At 40.9% G+C, this 16,489-nt stretch overlaps 1 protein-coding gene across 1 annotated transcript in view; it reads right to left on the reverse strand.

The window, feature by feature from the left end:
* The window catches only part of rptor (regulatory associated protein of MTOR, complex 1), a 103,874-nt gene that overhangs the window by 48,933 nt on the left and 38,452 nt on the right, over positions 1–16,489 (reverse strand). Inside the window, exons 7-9 of the mRNA XM_037471005.2 lie at positions 15,433–15,608; positions 7,787–7,846; positions 607–707 (exon numbers count right to left, since the gene is read on the reverse strand). Coding sequence (XP_037326902.2) covers positions 607–707; positions 7,787–7,846; positions 15,433–15,608 — 337 coding nt within the window. The remainder of the gene's footprint in view (positions 1–606; positions 708–7,786; positions 7,847–15,432; positions 15,609–16,489) is intronic.

Consider the following 16,489-nt stretch of genomic DNA (forward strand, 5'->3'; position numbering starts at 1 on the left):
CCTATTACTGTGCTAGACACTGCTAACACAATTAATCTCCATTTGAAGAGCCAACCTGCACTACTGGCATATTATATAAACACCTTTGCTGTTTTCAACCACTAGGGATCATCTCTAAGTCTAGTATTGCTGATCTTACACTCCTGTTTTAATAAGGCGGTCTGAGCTCCCTGTGAGCTGAAACATGGCAGTTATTGCATTCTTTATCATTAGCCGTTTTCAAAGCGTCGGTGTGCCTTTACTACAGTCTGTATAAGAGTGATGTCACTCAGTTTTTTTGAAGACTGGGGTCCTTACTGCCGAGTTCAGGCCGACTGGCTTTGTGACATTAGGCAGCGGTTTATTCATTTTTAAGCGATCAATCAATAAGCGCAGCAGGGGGAACACTAATTTAACATTTAACTGTGCAGGGGCGGAAATGATACTGTTGTCAAGCAGTTGTCAATCTGTCTGACAGTTGTGCAGGGTTTTATTAATTGATACTTAATCTTATTGATTGTAATTGATATTTTCCCCCATTGCCTTTTAGTTAGCCTCTTTTTAGCTAGTACTCGTTGCATTACACAAAAAATATACCTCAAAAATGTTATTCGTGTAAATCCTCACCTCTAGGGAGCACATTCCAGGCAATTGTGTCTGTGATGGCTGTGAAGATCCAGTTGAGCTCTCCGAGGGGGGTCCGTCTGTCGTTGAGCCTGCCGGGGATCCTGCACAATACACAAGACAGATGGCAGCGTGTCAGCCACATTCGCTGCATGTTCCAAAGTTGACTCAGAGCACGAAGTGGCAACTGCCCAGTGGTATTTACAAAACACATCGGATGACATTTACATTTAGTCACTCAGGCTCTCACTAACGGGTGACTAACGGGTGCTAGTTTGAATATCTGAGCGTGCTTACACACACACACGCACACACACACACACACCACACATACTGTGGGGCAAAGGTTGAAACACATCAAGCACTAGTGGAGAAAGAATGCAGCATTTGGTTTGGACCTTATGTGAGATGTAAGAACTGAGATTAAATGTTTACATAAGCATGTATACATTCTATATGTCATTTGCAGTTTTGAAGTTAATTTGCTAGCGTTTTTACATTACATGTCATTTAGCTGACACTTTTATCCAAAGCGACTTACAGTACATTTTAACCCATGGCTTAAATTTGGCCTGTGGAGCATATAGGGGTTGGGTGTCTTGCTCAGGGACACTTTGACATGGCACATGGAGAAGCTGGGATTTGAACGTCCAACCTTGTGGCTTGCAGTGATCCCACTACTCCACGCGTGATCATCTCCCCGAGTATTTGTGGAAAATAGCATGCAAAGGGAGATAAAACTAGCTGCTACCACTTTACCAACATGGCACAGGTACGCTTCAGTCATGTTCTATAAGTTGGAAAGAACTTCTGATGCCATTGTTGACTTGGAGAGTTTATCAGCATGGATGAAGACATGAAGATGTAACTTAGTTAGAAGATTAGCAAATTACTCAAATAGAGTCATTGAAGAACTACTTCAGTAGAGTAAGATTTTCACAAAGGTTAAAGATGTGTTCATAGATGTAATTATTTGTAATGAAATGACAATTCTTCACCTTCTGATTAGATTACCTGAAACATAAATACTGGACACATTTCCTATCCTGTGTATGACCACATTTCATTAAAAATATTCTATTAAGTAGACCAATAGGTAAAAGTACATTTTCTTTTCTTTTAATGTGTCCTGCAATAATACATTGCTGCTAATGAATTCACTCTATGTGTGAACAGGGAAACGTGTTGTCTCTTCAATTAACCGGTTACATTTTGGGCTTAAAATGCCACAGTGCAGCACTGCAGGTCGGCGGTTTTATGTGCTTTAGGACATTAAGCATATTAAGGATATTAAGCTGCACTGTAACTACTGGTGGGGCACCGGCTTTGCTTTTAGTAAATGTGTCCCGTTTGATTCCGCTGATACGACGGGGCGAGACAATAAAAAGTGTTTCATGGCGTGTAATGCCAAACTCCAAAAATCCAAGTCTCACTGCAGCAGCATCAATAAATCTGAATATCTTTGGATACAAGAAGAGGGTCACAAAATCCTCTGAAAGAGGGATAAGTCGTTGCTCTCGTTTGGAGCAATGAGCGATCACTGCTCTGGGGATAGAGGCCATGGAGTATTTCAGAACAGGATCAATAGAGGATCTAATCTGCATTTTTAATGGCGAGATGCCATCGCAGTAATATGATTCCTTCAATAATGGAGTTTAACTTAGAGAGCCCCCCGCCCCACACACACACTGTGTCAGACCCCCAGGTGGCGTCCCTGCACACAGAGGGGATGCGAACTCGCTGCGAAGGACACTCGTCAGACCCACGAGGGAAGAAAAAGAAGGGATGAGTGTGTGCGATCGAACGTGAGAGAAGCCGCCAGAGGTTTTGCAGCTGGAGAAAGATGGAGTGAATTGTAAGGAGGTAAAATCCACACACTCGGCGCCGTCGTGACTCTCTTATCTAGAAGGCTTTATATCGATGTGTGTGTTGGACGTATCGGGGACGTTATGCATACAACAGATGTTTGTATATATTTCCCGTGCGGTGAGTGTTTGACCTTTAAACGGTTTGAAACACTTAGTCAGCGAGTGCACGGCTCACTAGATATTTGCTCCGGAATTTTGCACACGCAGAGTTATAAAAAAGGAAAAGAAAACTTGATTAATATTGAATCAAATCCCCCCCTCCCGAGGTATATTTCAAAGGCTGACCAATAACAAGGCTGCTCTGCATCGCTCTGTTGCGGCGTCCAAGCAAAGTTTATTGGTATGATTTTTGTGTTGTTGCTAGGATACCACAAAATCATCTAAAAAGTTGTTTTTGTAGCCACAGCGAACTTACTGTTTTGAATAATGGGCGGAAGAGAAATGACAGAGCTGCTGTGGTTACAGGAATCTTCCAGAAGGTCACACACAGACAAAATGCACCTTGTTTTAAAAAAATCTAAAATATCAATATCAAAATGAAATCTGTGTTTTTGGGTTACCACAACAGGGATTTGAATGTACTTGTGTTCCTGTAACAAATCTCCAACATATAATCTATTTTAAATTTCCACTGTTGTTCTTAGTTGGTTTTCATTGTATTGTGATTTAGTTCATTTTTATTATAAAAAATATTAGAGATGCTTTAATAGCGTTAGAATTGAATCATTGCGGTTTCTGTGATATTTTCTTTTTGTGATGAAGCTTCCCTTGAAAACCTGGTTGACTGGGCTTCATGGAGCAGAAGGGTGAGATGGAGAATGAATTTGCTTTATAAGTTTAGAGACCATCCATTATTTATCTCCACGAGACATCAGCTGAGTCAACATTTAGCCCTCTGGACAACACGCACTGAACCAAAACCGCAACTTAAGCATGGTGGACCCAGAAATCCTGTCTGATTAAAAACAAAATAGCCCTTCTTCAGTCCTGTTCAGGGCTGCTGAGATTTCAAGGGTAGGAAGTACAGCCGGACTCTTTCAGCACTTAATTGGGGACATTTTTTGTAAATTAGATGTTCTACTCTAGTCAGATGTAATGCGTTGTGTCACGTCAGACCCGTGATCACCACTTTCTCACTCGTAGATGTTGTTGACATCAAGGTCTACGTAACCACAGGGATTTTTCTGAAAGGTCTATTGCGTCCAAATTAGTGCCTTTTAGTAACTAGAGAGAACATGTAGAGAGGAGCTGCTGTATCCTCACAATAACACCACTAATTACTTACGGATTTATGTTCCTCATGTAGGACACGGTGCACCTACCTTACAAATGTACATATAGAATTACATTTCCTGTATTCGGGGTTCTGTAAATCAAATAAATGTGGTTTGTGAAATGCACAAACTCTGGGGTTTAAATTGAAGGTTAAAATCCAATCTATTATAACAGAAGAGTCAAATCCAACTTCGATAGAGCATACGAGTAGGTCAGAACTTCTTTTGCTGGTAAACGCTTTCCTTAACATTGAGGGTATCTTATAAATATACACAACCCTGCTATGTCTGAAGCTGTCAGCTTACATGAAGAGCAGCGCACAGGCTTTAATAAAACAAAGCTGAGCAGCCCGTGTTACAGAGTAACTCGCCCGATTGATGCCTTCCACAAATGTTTTAGAGATGCTCAGAGAATGCCTGGATGAATCAAAGGATCTTTCTTGCTTGAATGTAATTGGTTAATACTACGCAGGCTTAAAATGGAAATCACATTGCTACAATTTGAATGTTGAATCTGTTAACAGAGACAACGTAAACACTACATCCGTCGGTTCTTTGGGTTTAAGACCCACAGGGAGGCTACTTTTAGCCACTTTAGACTCAGCCCATAAAGCCTGAGCGGATGTGGATATTTTTAAAAGAAAAGTCAAAACACACATTTGTAACCCGTCTTTGATTTAGTTAACCGTTTTATTATATATATATACACTCACCGGCCACTTTATTAGGTACACCTGTCCAACTGCTCGTTAACACTTAATTTCTAAGCAGCCAATCACATGGCGGCAACTCAGTGCATTTAGGCATGTAGACATTGTCAAGACAATCTCCTGCAGTTCAAACCGAGCATCAGTATGGGGAAGAAAGGTGATTTGAGTGACTTTGAACGTGGCATGAATGTTGGTGCCAGAAGGGCTGGTCTGAGTATTTCAGAAACTGCTAATCTACTGGGATTTTCACGCACAACCATCTCTAGGGTTTACAGAGAATGGTCCGAAAAAGAAAAAACATCCAGTGAGCGGCAGTTCTGTGGGCGGAAATGCCTTGTTGATGCCAGAGGTCAGAGGAGAATGGCCAGACTGGTTCGAGCTGATAGAAGGGCAACAGTGACTCAAATAACCACCCGTTACAACCAAGGTGGGCATAAGAGCATCTCTGAACGCACAGTACGTCGAACTTTGAGGCAGATGGGCTACAGCAGCAGAAGACCACACCGGGTGCCACTCCTTTCAGCTAAGAACAGGAAACTGAGGCTACAATTTGCACAAGCTCATCGAAATTGGACAATAGAAGATTGGAAAAACGTTGCCTGGTCTGATGAGTCTCGATTTCTGCTGCGACATTCGGATGGTAGGGTCAGAATTTGGCGTCTACAACATGAAAGCATGGATCCATCCTGCCTTGTATCAACGGTTCAGGCTGGTGGTGGTGGTGTCATGGTGTGGGGAATATTTTCTTGGCACTCTTTGGGCCCCTTGGTACCAATTGAGCATCGTTGCAACGCCACAGCCTACCTGAGTATTGTTGCTGACCATGTCCATCCCTTTATGACCACAATGTACCCAACTTCTGATGGCTACTTTCAGCAGGATAATGCGCCATGTCATAAAGCTGGAATCATCTCAGACTGGTTTCTTGAACATGACAATGAGTTCGCTGTACTCGAATGGCCTCCACAATCACCAGATCTCAATCCAATAGAGCATCTTTGGGATGTGGTGGAACGGGAGATTCGCATCATGGATGTGCAGCCGACAAATCTGCGGCAACTGTGTGATGCCATCATGTCAATATGGACCAAACTCCCTGAGGAATGCTTCCAGCACCTTGTTGAATCTATGCCACGAAGAATTGAGGCAGTTCTGAAGGCAAAAGGGGGTCCAACCCGTTACTAGCATGGGGTACCTAATAAAGTGGCCGGTGAGTGTATATATACACTAATTTAAATGTAGGGCCTTTTTTTACATTCAGAACTGAGTTCATTGAATGTGATAAGGCAAGCATTTTTTGTACATCACTAACTATGCCGTAAACTACTATGACATTTGGGGGCATATATTACTTTTTTCCCCCCTCGTCTGAAGCCAATCCTTTATTCTGATGAACCAAGTAAAAATAGTTAGAGGACATGAAACTTGAGCATGAACTTCAATGTTGTCAGACACAACGACTGATGTTGGCAGAATGGAGAAAAAGAAAAAATTCTTCAAAGGCGCTCGCTCCAGTGGTTTCCCATCCTGCAGTAGCTTTACTTACAGTATTAAGGCGTTTCCTGTGTAATGCTAATCCCTCGGGTACCAGAGGTGTTCGACAGGAAAAGAAAAGAAATTGGTTGGAAAGAGAATCAAAAGAAGAAGTCAATTGCTAAAGATTATATAAGAGGGAAAAAAGGGTTGGATAGAGTTAAGAAATGTTATTCAATTCATTAATAATCCTTGTTAATCTTGTAAAAAATCTAAAGAAACATGTTGAGAATGAACTTGCCAACATTTATTTGTTGGACCAATTAGTATAATTTTTAAAAGCCTTCAAATGAAGAAATGAGCTATAGGACTTTCTCTATAATTGGTTTCTGAGATATTAAATCTAAATTTAAACCAAAAATTAGGAACCTGCAAAAGCCAAATGAGGAATGCACATGCAAAAACAATTTACTGCTTATTTTGCAATAAAAAGTGGGATTCAAACAACGGAACAGGCTCATACAGCATAATCACCTCTAGGACAGTTGGTCCTGAATAAAGGACAACACACACACACACACACACACACACACACACACACACACACACACACACACACACACACACACACACACACACACACAGGTGGAGGAAAATGTAGGATAGAGAAAATTTTGAATTATTCTACTGTAAATTAAGCCTATCCAAGTTTTATTGTGGGGGACTTTGCTCTAATGTAACATTTCAGTTCATAAAATATTATTCCTCAGTGACATAATTATTCTTACAACTACTTACTACAAAATGCAACAGAGAAGTGATACAAATTAGCTGGTAAGGGGAAAAAAAGGGAAACCCAGAGCAGCGGACTGGTGAGTTTGACTCTAATGTTACGCTACTTTGTTAATGCTGAAAAATGTGAATCATACTTGATCCAGAAAACAAAAAGTGTGATGCTTGCATTAAGAGCAAACAGCAAATCAAAAAAGGACAATGGAAACAAAAACAAAAGAAAATAGTGAGGGTTCTTAAAAGATAAGACATATATCCCAACGAAGGGAACATTTTAAATAAGAAACGCTCTCTAATATCAGATTATTGAAAAAATAAATAAAAGCGTCATATATAAAGAAGTTACTATTCTAGAAATACAGCACTGCACTTGAAGTAGATAAAACACAAGCTGGAACAGGAGAGTAATAGTGCACCACTTTTAGTCTGAAGAACCGTGCACGCACGCACACACACACACACACACACACACACACACAAATCACTTCCTGAGGACACACACAACAGGGAAGATCAGAGAAGCACACGGTGTCTCTGCACGAGCCCTCAGCCAAGAACTAATTAAATTCGAATGGAAGGTACGTATGTGCAGGTTTCTGGGTGTGCACGTGAGTTCATGTCCGGCTGTCTGTGTCAAACTCAAGTTACAGTTTGAACAGGTGTTAAGGTGAATGACATTTGCTTAAAGGTGATTCATTTCTCCAGCTTAGCACCCCGAGGTGCTTTCCAAAAAGATACGACAGAGATTTGTCAGTCAAATGTCAGGTTACTTCTGAAACCTTCTCAACCTATTTAGATGATGGGTGTCATTTCATCCGCCATTGTTCTCGGCTGATGAAAAATATGCCAAAGTACTGTGGCTTTGGCTGTGAAGGGGAGAGAAAAGGCAGGGCTGTACCTGCAGGATGAAAAACACTAGAGAGGAAAGGATGATGATAGACACAAAGACAGACACGAGGAAAACTGGATAATGATCTTTCTGGAGTGCACCTTCCTGAGAGAGAGACAAAAACAGGCGAAGACCTGCAACACTATTTCTTTTTGTTTATTTAGGAGTGCCACTTACTTCTCGATGAGGTCCAATGTCACCCCTGGCACCAACTTGGCACTCTTCTGCATACAAAACCTGGGGGAGGAGAAAAGAAAGAAGCTGCTGATAAAAGCAATAAATACATTTGGCTTCAAAGATTACTGAGCACTTTGACAAGTGTTTTTTTTTTAAACTAAAATTTAAACATGCAAAATGTTAAAGTGGTTAAAGACATTAAGATGTGAAATTGCTCCGACTGTAGGAACCATTTCATTAAATAAGTTGAAAGTTGACATTTGCAAATATAAGATTCCATAAAACTACACCTTTCTGTTTGCACTTATCCCAAAGCTTCCATATTCAGCCCGTCATGTATTAAGGGTCATTAGGTTACGGAAAGTAAGTGATTCAGTTTTCTCCACCAACAATTGAAGTCAACATCAGACCTGGAGGGGAATTTCCGTTCAAAAAGGATAGAAGTCATGCATAAATTAGTATCAAGCCACTATTTCACCATAACAGTGATGTCATCTATGACCCGTGCATTCAAAGTTCTTTCTTGATACTGGAGAATAATGAGATCCCTCATGACACCGGAGTGACTTACTGTCTCTTATGAGAACAGCACGGACCCGCAGTGTGCCTGGCAAGCCGGAAGGATGTAACCAGGACAACTTGTTCTAAAGTCTTAATCATCGGAAACTTTTTTTTAATAAAAGCCACAATATGCCATAACTGAATTCATGTGTGCCAAAAAGAAGTGATTTAGTGATTTCTCAAATATAAAACAAGCCTAGACGTTTCATCTTTTGAATCAAAAGATTTTGTTTATGTTTCAGTCTTGCTACAGAAGGCAACCTGGCCAGTAAACCAGAGCACAGCCCGAGCAGGAGGTTGCATCAGGGAGAGCGTGTCTCCAGCCAACCCCTCTGCAAAGAGATGTAAAGTCCCTCTGGGGTGCAAGACAGGAGCAGTGAACGAGAGCGTTGGTTCACGTCTCATCTTTGAGCCCGTTGGCTATCTACTAGGAAAGTAATCCATGTAATGCAAGTAATGGGCCATCCTGTGGGGACCATGATGTGTGCCGATGCATCTAGTAAAGGCTGAAACGCTTCACTGGGGAGGTGAAAACCTTTGGTAAATCTATTAAAGTAGTGATAATAGTAGCAATATTTCAGGCCAGAGCAAAGTGGTGAAACAGCCAGCTGACCGATTGACAGCCCTAGAAACACGTTATGTGTGTGGCTGATCTCGTGCAACACACACACTCATTTTGAGCAATGCTTGTGTCTCAAGCACTTCGAGGAGAGACTGTGTTTTTTTTACCGGGCAAACTGCAACATTTACTGCTACTTTCTACCCCTGCCCTCCTCATTATTGGTTGATATCGCATCCAGATATTGTTGATGGGTGAGGAACACCTCCACACCTTGAGAATTGATTGTGTCAAACGACTATGGATAACACATTGACAGAATTACAGGAGGTCTGGAGTTCAGAAATGAAGAAGAAATGAAGGGTTTATTAAGACGGAAAGGTGGCAAAACTTTAATTCGGTTAAATCAGTGAATTAGAGAGTGTGATGGTGGAGAAAGGAGAAGTTAAAGTGCCATGTACATGTTACACTTTGATGTGGGAAATTAAGTGGATCTTGTGTAAAGAAACTACTGTGCTGCTCCCTGGTATCCAGGGTGAAGGAAGGGGGGGAGGAGGAGCGGGAGAAGCAAAGTGTTTCCTGGGCTCCCTGAGGAGCCAGCTGTCTTCCACAGCTCATTACTCCTTCAATCAGCCTTCCTGTCCCAAGTCACCCTCTCCATCAGTCATGCACTGGAGGGACCGCTGGCTGATCTCAAAGTGAGTCTGCTCTGTCACTGACCCACACTAATCATGACACACATCGCACTCCCTACGTTCTGTGAAAGCGGCGTTTATGTGCCGAAACGTCTTCAGTATGGAAGTTTCATTCTGTTGTGTCAGTCGGCTCGTGTTGTTGCTTCGTCCAGATGTCTCTAAACCTGGTCGTGTTCCAAAATCATGTTTTGAAATCCCTTCGTCATCCTCTCTTTGGATCTCTCCTCGTCTTTGAGAAAAGAACCTGCACTGCATCGATGGAGAGGAACGGCTTCCTGATGTTGTGGAAGACGTTGTCATAGCAACACTGGCAACTACGGACATGATGTCTCCCACCCAGGTTGATTACTTTCCCACTGATCCCAATTGAAAGAATATTTGATATGTTGCTACAGAACCCAAACCCTTTTCCACAGAAGTTCCCCAACTAGCAATATAGGAAATATATTGTTTTTAATCCTGCCCACAACACCTCAAGTAGTTTGAATGTTTCTCAGAGTTCTTAATGAGCACGATGCGATGCACCTGTACAAATCAGAGATGTGACCAGAAAAATTTACGTTCTAGGTTAAAAACTACAGTTCAAACCTAGTGAGTGAGTATTGCGCAGTGAAAATATTTCATCCTTTAACTATCCTTTTTTTATTCTATTCTTTTCCTTTTAGTAAAACAATCTTACATCTAATGAGATCAAGAAACTGTTTCCACTTCAAAAAGATTTGTGTTTGTAATGTAAAATCCATTTTGTAGCAACGTGTATGAGAACAAAGAAATATTTGCATTCAACTTCTCACCACATTTCTCATTGTTACATAAGGCCACAATAAGCTGCTCATTAGGCGACATCAGGGTGCTGAACTCTAGTACTGCTCTTACTTCAAAGCAACATTTGCACTGATAATAAATGTGATAATGGTTGTATGAAAAATGCTTTGTTAATGGTTATCACTTTGAATGTAGGGCAAAATGCACGGCCCGTAGGAGACACATTCTGCAAAATATGTCTCACATTCAATTGAAGCACATTCAGATAAACGGAAGCCAGTGAGCCCGACTGAAATGACCGCCTCAGGTATATTTAGGTAGACGGTGTCTGTGGAGAATGATTTTATGGAGGTAGACAATCAGTTGCTGGATTTAATTATTTACAGATGGGCGGAAAAAAAACAATATATAATATAATATATATATATAATATATAATAATATATATATAATATATAAAAAACAATATATACAATGAAGAAGTCCCACTAGATGGTTCGGTTAAAACCAAAATATATTTTATATTCTTCCAGGAGAGTTTTGAGAATCATTGTGAAAGAGCAATGGAGGTTCAAACCATTGTTGTTTTCTCCATTTGTACGTCTTCCACCCGGTGCAAAAAGGGGGACCACTAGTTGCTGGTCATGGTTGATACGCATTTTCAAATGATGTGATGCCATATTAATATCTGCTGGAGACCTATTTTAAATAACTACAGCTTATAACTGAGAATATTTGGATTTGAGTCAAGTTTGACAACTGTACTATAACTTTTCCCTAAGGAATAAAAAAGGCCTCTTCTAGCATGGCTAAAGTACACACCCTGCATTTTCTTTCTTCATCCATAGTTTCTTGTACTCCCTTCCCCTGCAAATCCCTGGCGTCTCTCTATTTTCAGATGCTCGACTCCTACATCCTTCCTCCATACCTACCCATCCATTGCAGCAGCGGGGAAATCCCTTGAAGACGGGGCTCCATCAGTAATGATTTTCTGCTCAGCTGAGCAATGAAAGGTACACATGCACTCAGTCTGCCTTGCTCGACCCAGCGCTCTCCCTCTCTCCGTGTGTAGACCCCATCACCCGTCCCTCTATGCATCTCATTAAAGATTTAAAGCCAAGGTAAGCCAGCACATCAGCGAATGCCTCCATCCGCCCACTCTTACCCAGCAAAACTCCACCGCATCCTTTTCACGTTTTCTCACCGTGTCACACTGTGGGGCTGTGTGACATTATGGAAAAGACAGCTCTGCATTTCTTTTTTGGGAAAGTAATAAGCATAGAGGGGAGACTGCAACGCATTGTGGGAAGTTCAGGAACAGGAAAGAGGTGATGAGAGGGAACTGCAGCATCTTTGGAGACTTGTGAAGAGTTCTGCCAGAGAAAGCTGCAGGGCATGTTCATGTAGAAGACGGCCCCGGCTGCTATGTTTAATCTGGTGGGGATGTTTCTTAAGTGCTAGCTTTATTTTTTTATGCAATTGTTATTCCTTACCAAACAAATACAGTATTGCCTCGTCCATAGAGATGCACTCTAATGGAAATCGCGTCATCCACCCATTCAACATGGACACTGTTTTTCATTTTTAGTTTATTCTATTTTCATATAGTTCTTTGCATGTGTAAGTAACTTCATCCATCTCTACAATAAATGCATTTTTTGTACCCACTTTCGGTTTTGGTATATTTGGGGCGAGATAGCAGGTAATAAATTATCTGACAGCAGACTGTGCCGAACTGTTTGAAACATTATTCACAAAAAGAAAAAATCGTTCAATTATGAAATTGTAATAGGGCTTAGAGCATTATGACATTCCCACACTCATGATACCCTTATATTCATTTGGTGCTGAATCCCCCCCCCCAAAAAAACTGGTATAAACACAAAGAATTACTCCAAATTGCCATATAGAGACCTTAGGAACACAATAGTAAAAGCGATGTTGGAACAAAAATGTGATATTTAAAGATTTTTAAAGAACAGAACTTTTTGGCAATAACCTGGCCAGCACTTCCGTTCTTGAAACTGTTCAGAAAACAGCTTTTTTGTCAATGTGTTTGTATATAGAGTTTAATATTGCCTCTTTCCAGATGAGCAAACATGACATGGTTGTTATAAATGGATCCCTGAGATCCTGTTTCAAATGATACCAGTGCATCCCCCAGCTCTAATACTGGGCTGGTTACATCCTCTAAAGAACAGTAAAGTTGGCCTAGGATGTGGAAGGGGAGGAGGTTAAAGGAAAATGAATGAATAAATAAGTCAAAAGATTAAATATTCTCCAGGGCAGTGTTCGCGTTCAAGTAACATTTATGCTTATCAAACTCAATTAGGTTATCTATGTAAGGAAAATTAATATTTATTGCTTTTACAGAGTATACATGACTACATTTCTTCAGATGAATTACCAGCTGACAATTCCCCATGCAATCCCCCACATCGCTTTTGGAAGGGAGAGGGTATTAAGTAATAGCTCAGTCAATATTATCCAGCAGGCTTTTACTAACTTGTTCTCCGAAATGAAATGTTGGTAAGGGTTATCAATATTAATGACATAATACTGAGACCTCATTATGCTGAAGGTCACGCAGGCACGTTGATTTAGAGCAGAAGAAGATAAACGAAATTCTTCAACATTTCTGGCAGGAAAAAAATCCTTTGCATATCTGCAGGACAGCTCCCGAGGAGAAGCTGCCATCATTAATCACAGATTAAAAAAAACACTTTTTTCCTTTTTCAAATTCTTATTAGAGTTTAAGGCCTCCCTGTGACTTTAAGTGTTTGAATACTGAATTAGGTCATTAAAATAAATATATATATATTTGCTACATTAAATTTCACAATTTTCAATAAATACACAGCTTTTTAAAGTTCAAAAGTAGAAAATTCTGTAAAATCAATTAAATTCACAACATGTTTTTATCTGATGTAATATTCTGCATCAAGCCCCATCTGTTGGCATTCAGCCGTACAAAAACGCACTGACATTCAGTGAAGAAACGTGGCACCTGAGAAATGTAGCCTAAATAAATAAAGAGGCTTGTTTAAATGCTTTTCATATTTAAATCAACTGTTTTCCCCTTTAGAAATTATAAAAGTTAAAGAAATCTGTAGATGAAAATGATATTAGCTACATTAAACCATAGCTGAGAACAAAATGCCATTCGCCCCACTGATAATGCCCAGGTGATAATGTCTCCATTAATACATTTTAAAAAAACAAGAGAAAAGCTGCCTTTGTTTCCCAGTAAAACAAAATAATTTTATAAAATACTTAGTATCAGGATTTGCATATTTGGGGTCTTAAACATAGTGTATAGACTATAATACTGACAGAATAGGGGCAAAGATTAAGAATAAGACCCAACATTGGTAGCCCACTTTTGATGTGATGTTACAGCACCTGTATGTTGAAAACGGATGCTGTGTGTGTGTGTGTGTGTGTGTATATATGTGTGTGCGGCCGTGTGTGTATATGTGTGTGCGGGGCGTGTGTGTCGACAGGAGATCGGACGTGATGCAATCACCTATGCCTCGGTGTGCAAGCCCCACGCAGCTGATTGTCTGATGCAACGCCTGTTCTCCCGCCGTGGTTGAGCTCGAATGATGTGCCGTGCAGCTCCTACATCCTACATCAAGCCACTGTGGCAGCCCAGTTGGAACCCACTTCTTCAGAATATCTTTTACTGAGGCGTTCTTCTGCAGGGACTATCACCCTTGCATAGCTGTGGACGATGCTGGTTTACATTTTTCATCATAGCTGAATACTGAGCAGGGTCGGGTTTCAGAGGAAGGTTTGGTCTCTGGTGAGGTTCCCTCGAATGCTTCCAGTACTGTTGCCATGGTAATTGAAGTCCAAAAGCTTTTCCAAGGCATCTTTGCATGATTGTTTTTGAATTATTATACACAGTGCATTGACTCCCAAAATCCCAAATAACCCATGAAATGAGGAATAGCAATCTTAAACTAGATAATTATTACTTTTACATTACATGCATCCAAATGAATTATTAAAAGACGGATGGTGGTCTTTGTTTTGTTTATGCAGGGTTCAGGGCAGCAGAGGAGATGGATAGAGAAGTCAGGTCTTTTATATGTTGGCATAGTACATTTACTCATTTGTTTGTTTGTTTATAGCCCTTTGTTTATATTTTTCATGATTATGGCACATTTTGGAGCCTTTGTTTGAATTTGATCAAAAATTAAACCTCTTGGTGTTAGATTTTTGTCAACAATGGGACGAAAAAAAACGAGATTAATTTCACAGGGAGCAAAAAAGAGACACTTTGTGTGCCACTCGTGACAGAGCAGAACAGAGGTTTCCTTTACTGACTGACCAAGTGAAGGCTCTGAGGCATGTAAAGAGCTTCTCTCTCTTTTCCTGTGTTGCCACAGTTACTTCGAAAAGGTAATCGGATTACTGACTACTGATTACTCCTTGAAAAAGTAACATAGTTACTTTACAGAATTCTTGATTATAAAAGTAACTAAGTTAGATTACAAGTTACTTTCTAGTAACCGCCGCCTCAACATAAAAATGACAACGAGGGGTGCGTGTGTGCGCATATACGGCCACGTAGTGACAGGCTACGTGGCTTCACTCTCAGAGACGCAAGAAATCAAATACATATTTTACTATTAATAACTAAATTGTAACGCACAGTGACTTGGACAAGTCACTTTAATCCGATTACCGGTTTGGACATACTAGCGCGTTAGATTACTCGTTACTGAAAAAAGTGGTCAGATTGCTGGCATCACTGATTATGTGTCACATGAACCAGACGGCCTTTAGAAAACAAACAATGGCAGAAAGGTAATTGAAATCCTTCCAGAGTAGAAACTTTTGATGGCACGTAAAGGTTCTCCTCGCGCTGTTTAAAGGCCAGTTTGGATTCATTAGTGGAAAAACACTGTCAACAGTTCGGCGACAAAAATCCCAGCTATCCCATACTTCAGCATAAAGACATGACCTAAATCTAGCATGTGGAATGTTTAAGACTTTTCATGCTTAGGAGGAACCAGTTTGGCGGAGAGCACGGAAATAAAAGTGTGAGAGAAGCATTACCATCGGAGGGCGATCTTGATGGGTGTGGTGAGGCAGGAGGTGAAGAGGTCAGCCGGCAGGTCTGGGTTCATGGGCAGCAGCTCGCTGGCCTCGCAGGCCGCCAGCTGGATGCAGTTCTTCATCGAGGGCGGCAGTGGCATCTGAGCGAGCGGGTGGCCGGGGTTAATGGCTGCGACCTGAATGGACACAACAGCACAGGGTTCGCTCACATTCACTAGTCACTGCAACGACCACCAGAAACATGTGTAAACAAAAATGTGTAAAAGTGACCACATCGGGAATCGGGGTGAGAGTCCTAAACCATTCAATTACTGAAGCCTTACCGGTAGTCTTGGCAAATGGACGACCGAATGTCCAGAAAGAAATGAGCTTTGTGACAGAGGCTCAGACTTTAAAGAGGTGACAGACGAGACAAAGACGTGTGGAGCATCCCTCTGTGACAGCCTATTTGTCGAAAACACATTTATCAAAAAATGCATTTGAGCGGAGCCGTGTTTAAGGTGTTTCCCTTTAACAGACACGGTTTGTTTGCTCCGATACTTTAGGAGACAGAAATTGAAAAGCATCGCCACAAGCGTCTTGTGGCAACATTAGAGGGAGGTCCAGAGAACTTTGACAGATGATGAACCCGAGACCAGGTAAGACATGGAATAAAAGGTCAGGGACAGATTAAAGAGCAGCAACTTTTAGGCTGAGAACCAATTTGGGTATTTTAAAAACCCTGAGAAGATCTCTTCACAGGACCGTCATACTTTGAAAAGTGTGAGTGTGTATTACTATTTTGCAAGCTATTGGTGCTTCTCAGATTTGGCATCAAATCACTTCTCTCAGAAATCCTTTCTACAAAAGGTCAATCTGCCATTTATTCGGCAACCTCACCGAGACAAAAAATGCATCTTTTTTTTGTATTTATACAAGGTAAATGCTTCATCTATCATGGAGATTGATTACAAATTTGACCCCTGCCCCTTGTTTTGTATCTTGTACAGAACAAAAAAAGGGCAAAATGTGAATGCAGAAGATACAATCCGGTGAGTGTTGCCTCCTTGTAATGCGA

The sequence above is a fragment of the Pungitius pungitius genome, chromosome 9 (assembly GCF_949316345.1).
Source record: "Pungitius pungitius chromosome 9, fPunPun2.1, whole genome shotgun sequence".
Lineage (NCBI taxonomy): Eukaryota > Metazoa > Chordata > Actinopteri > Perciformes > Gasterosteidae > Pungitius > Pungitius pungitius.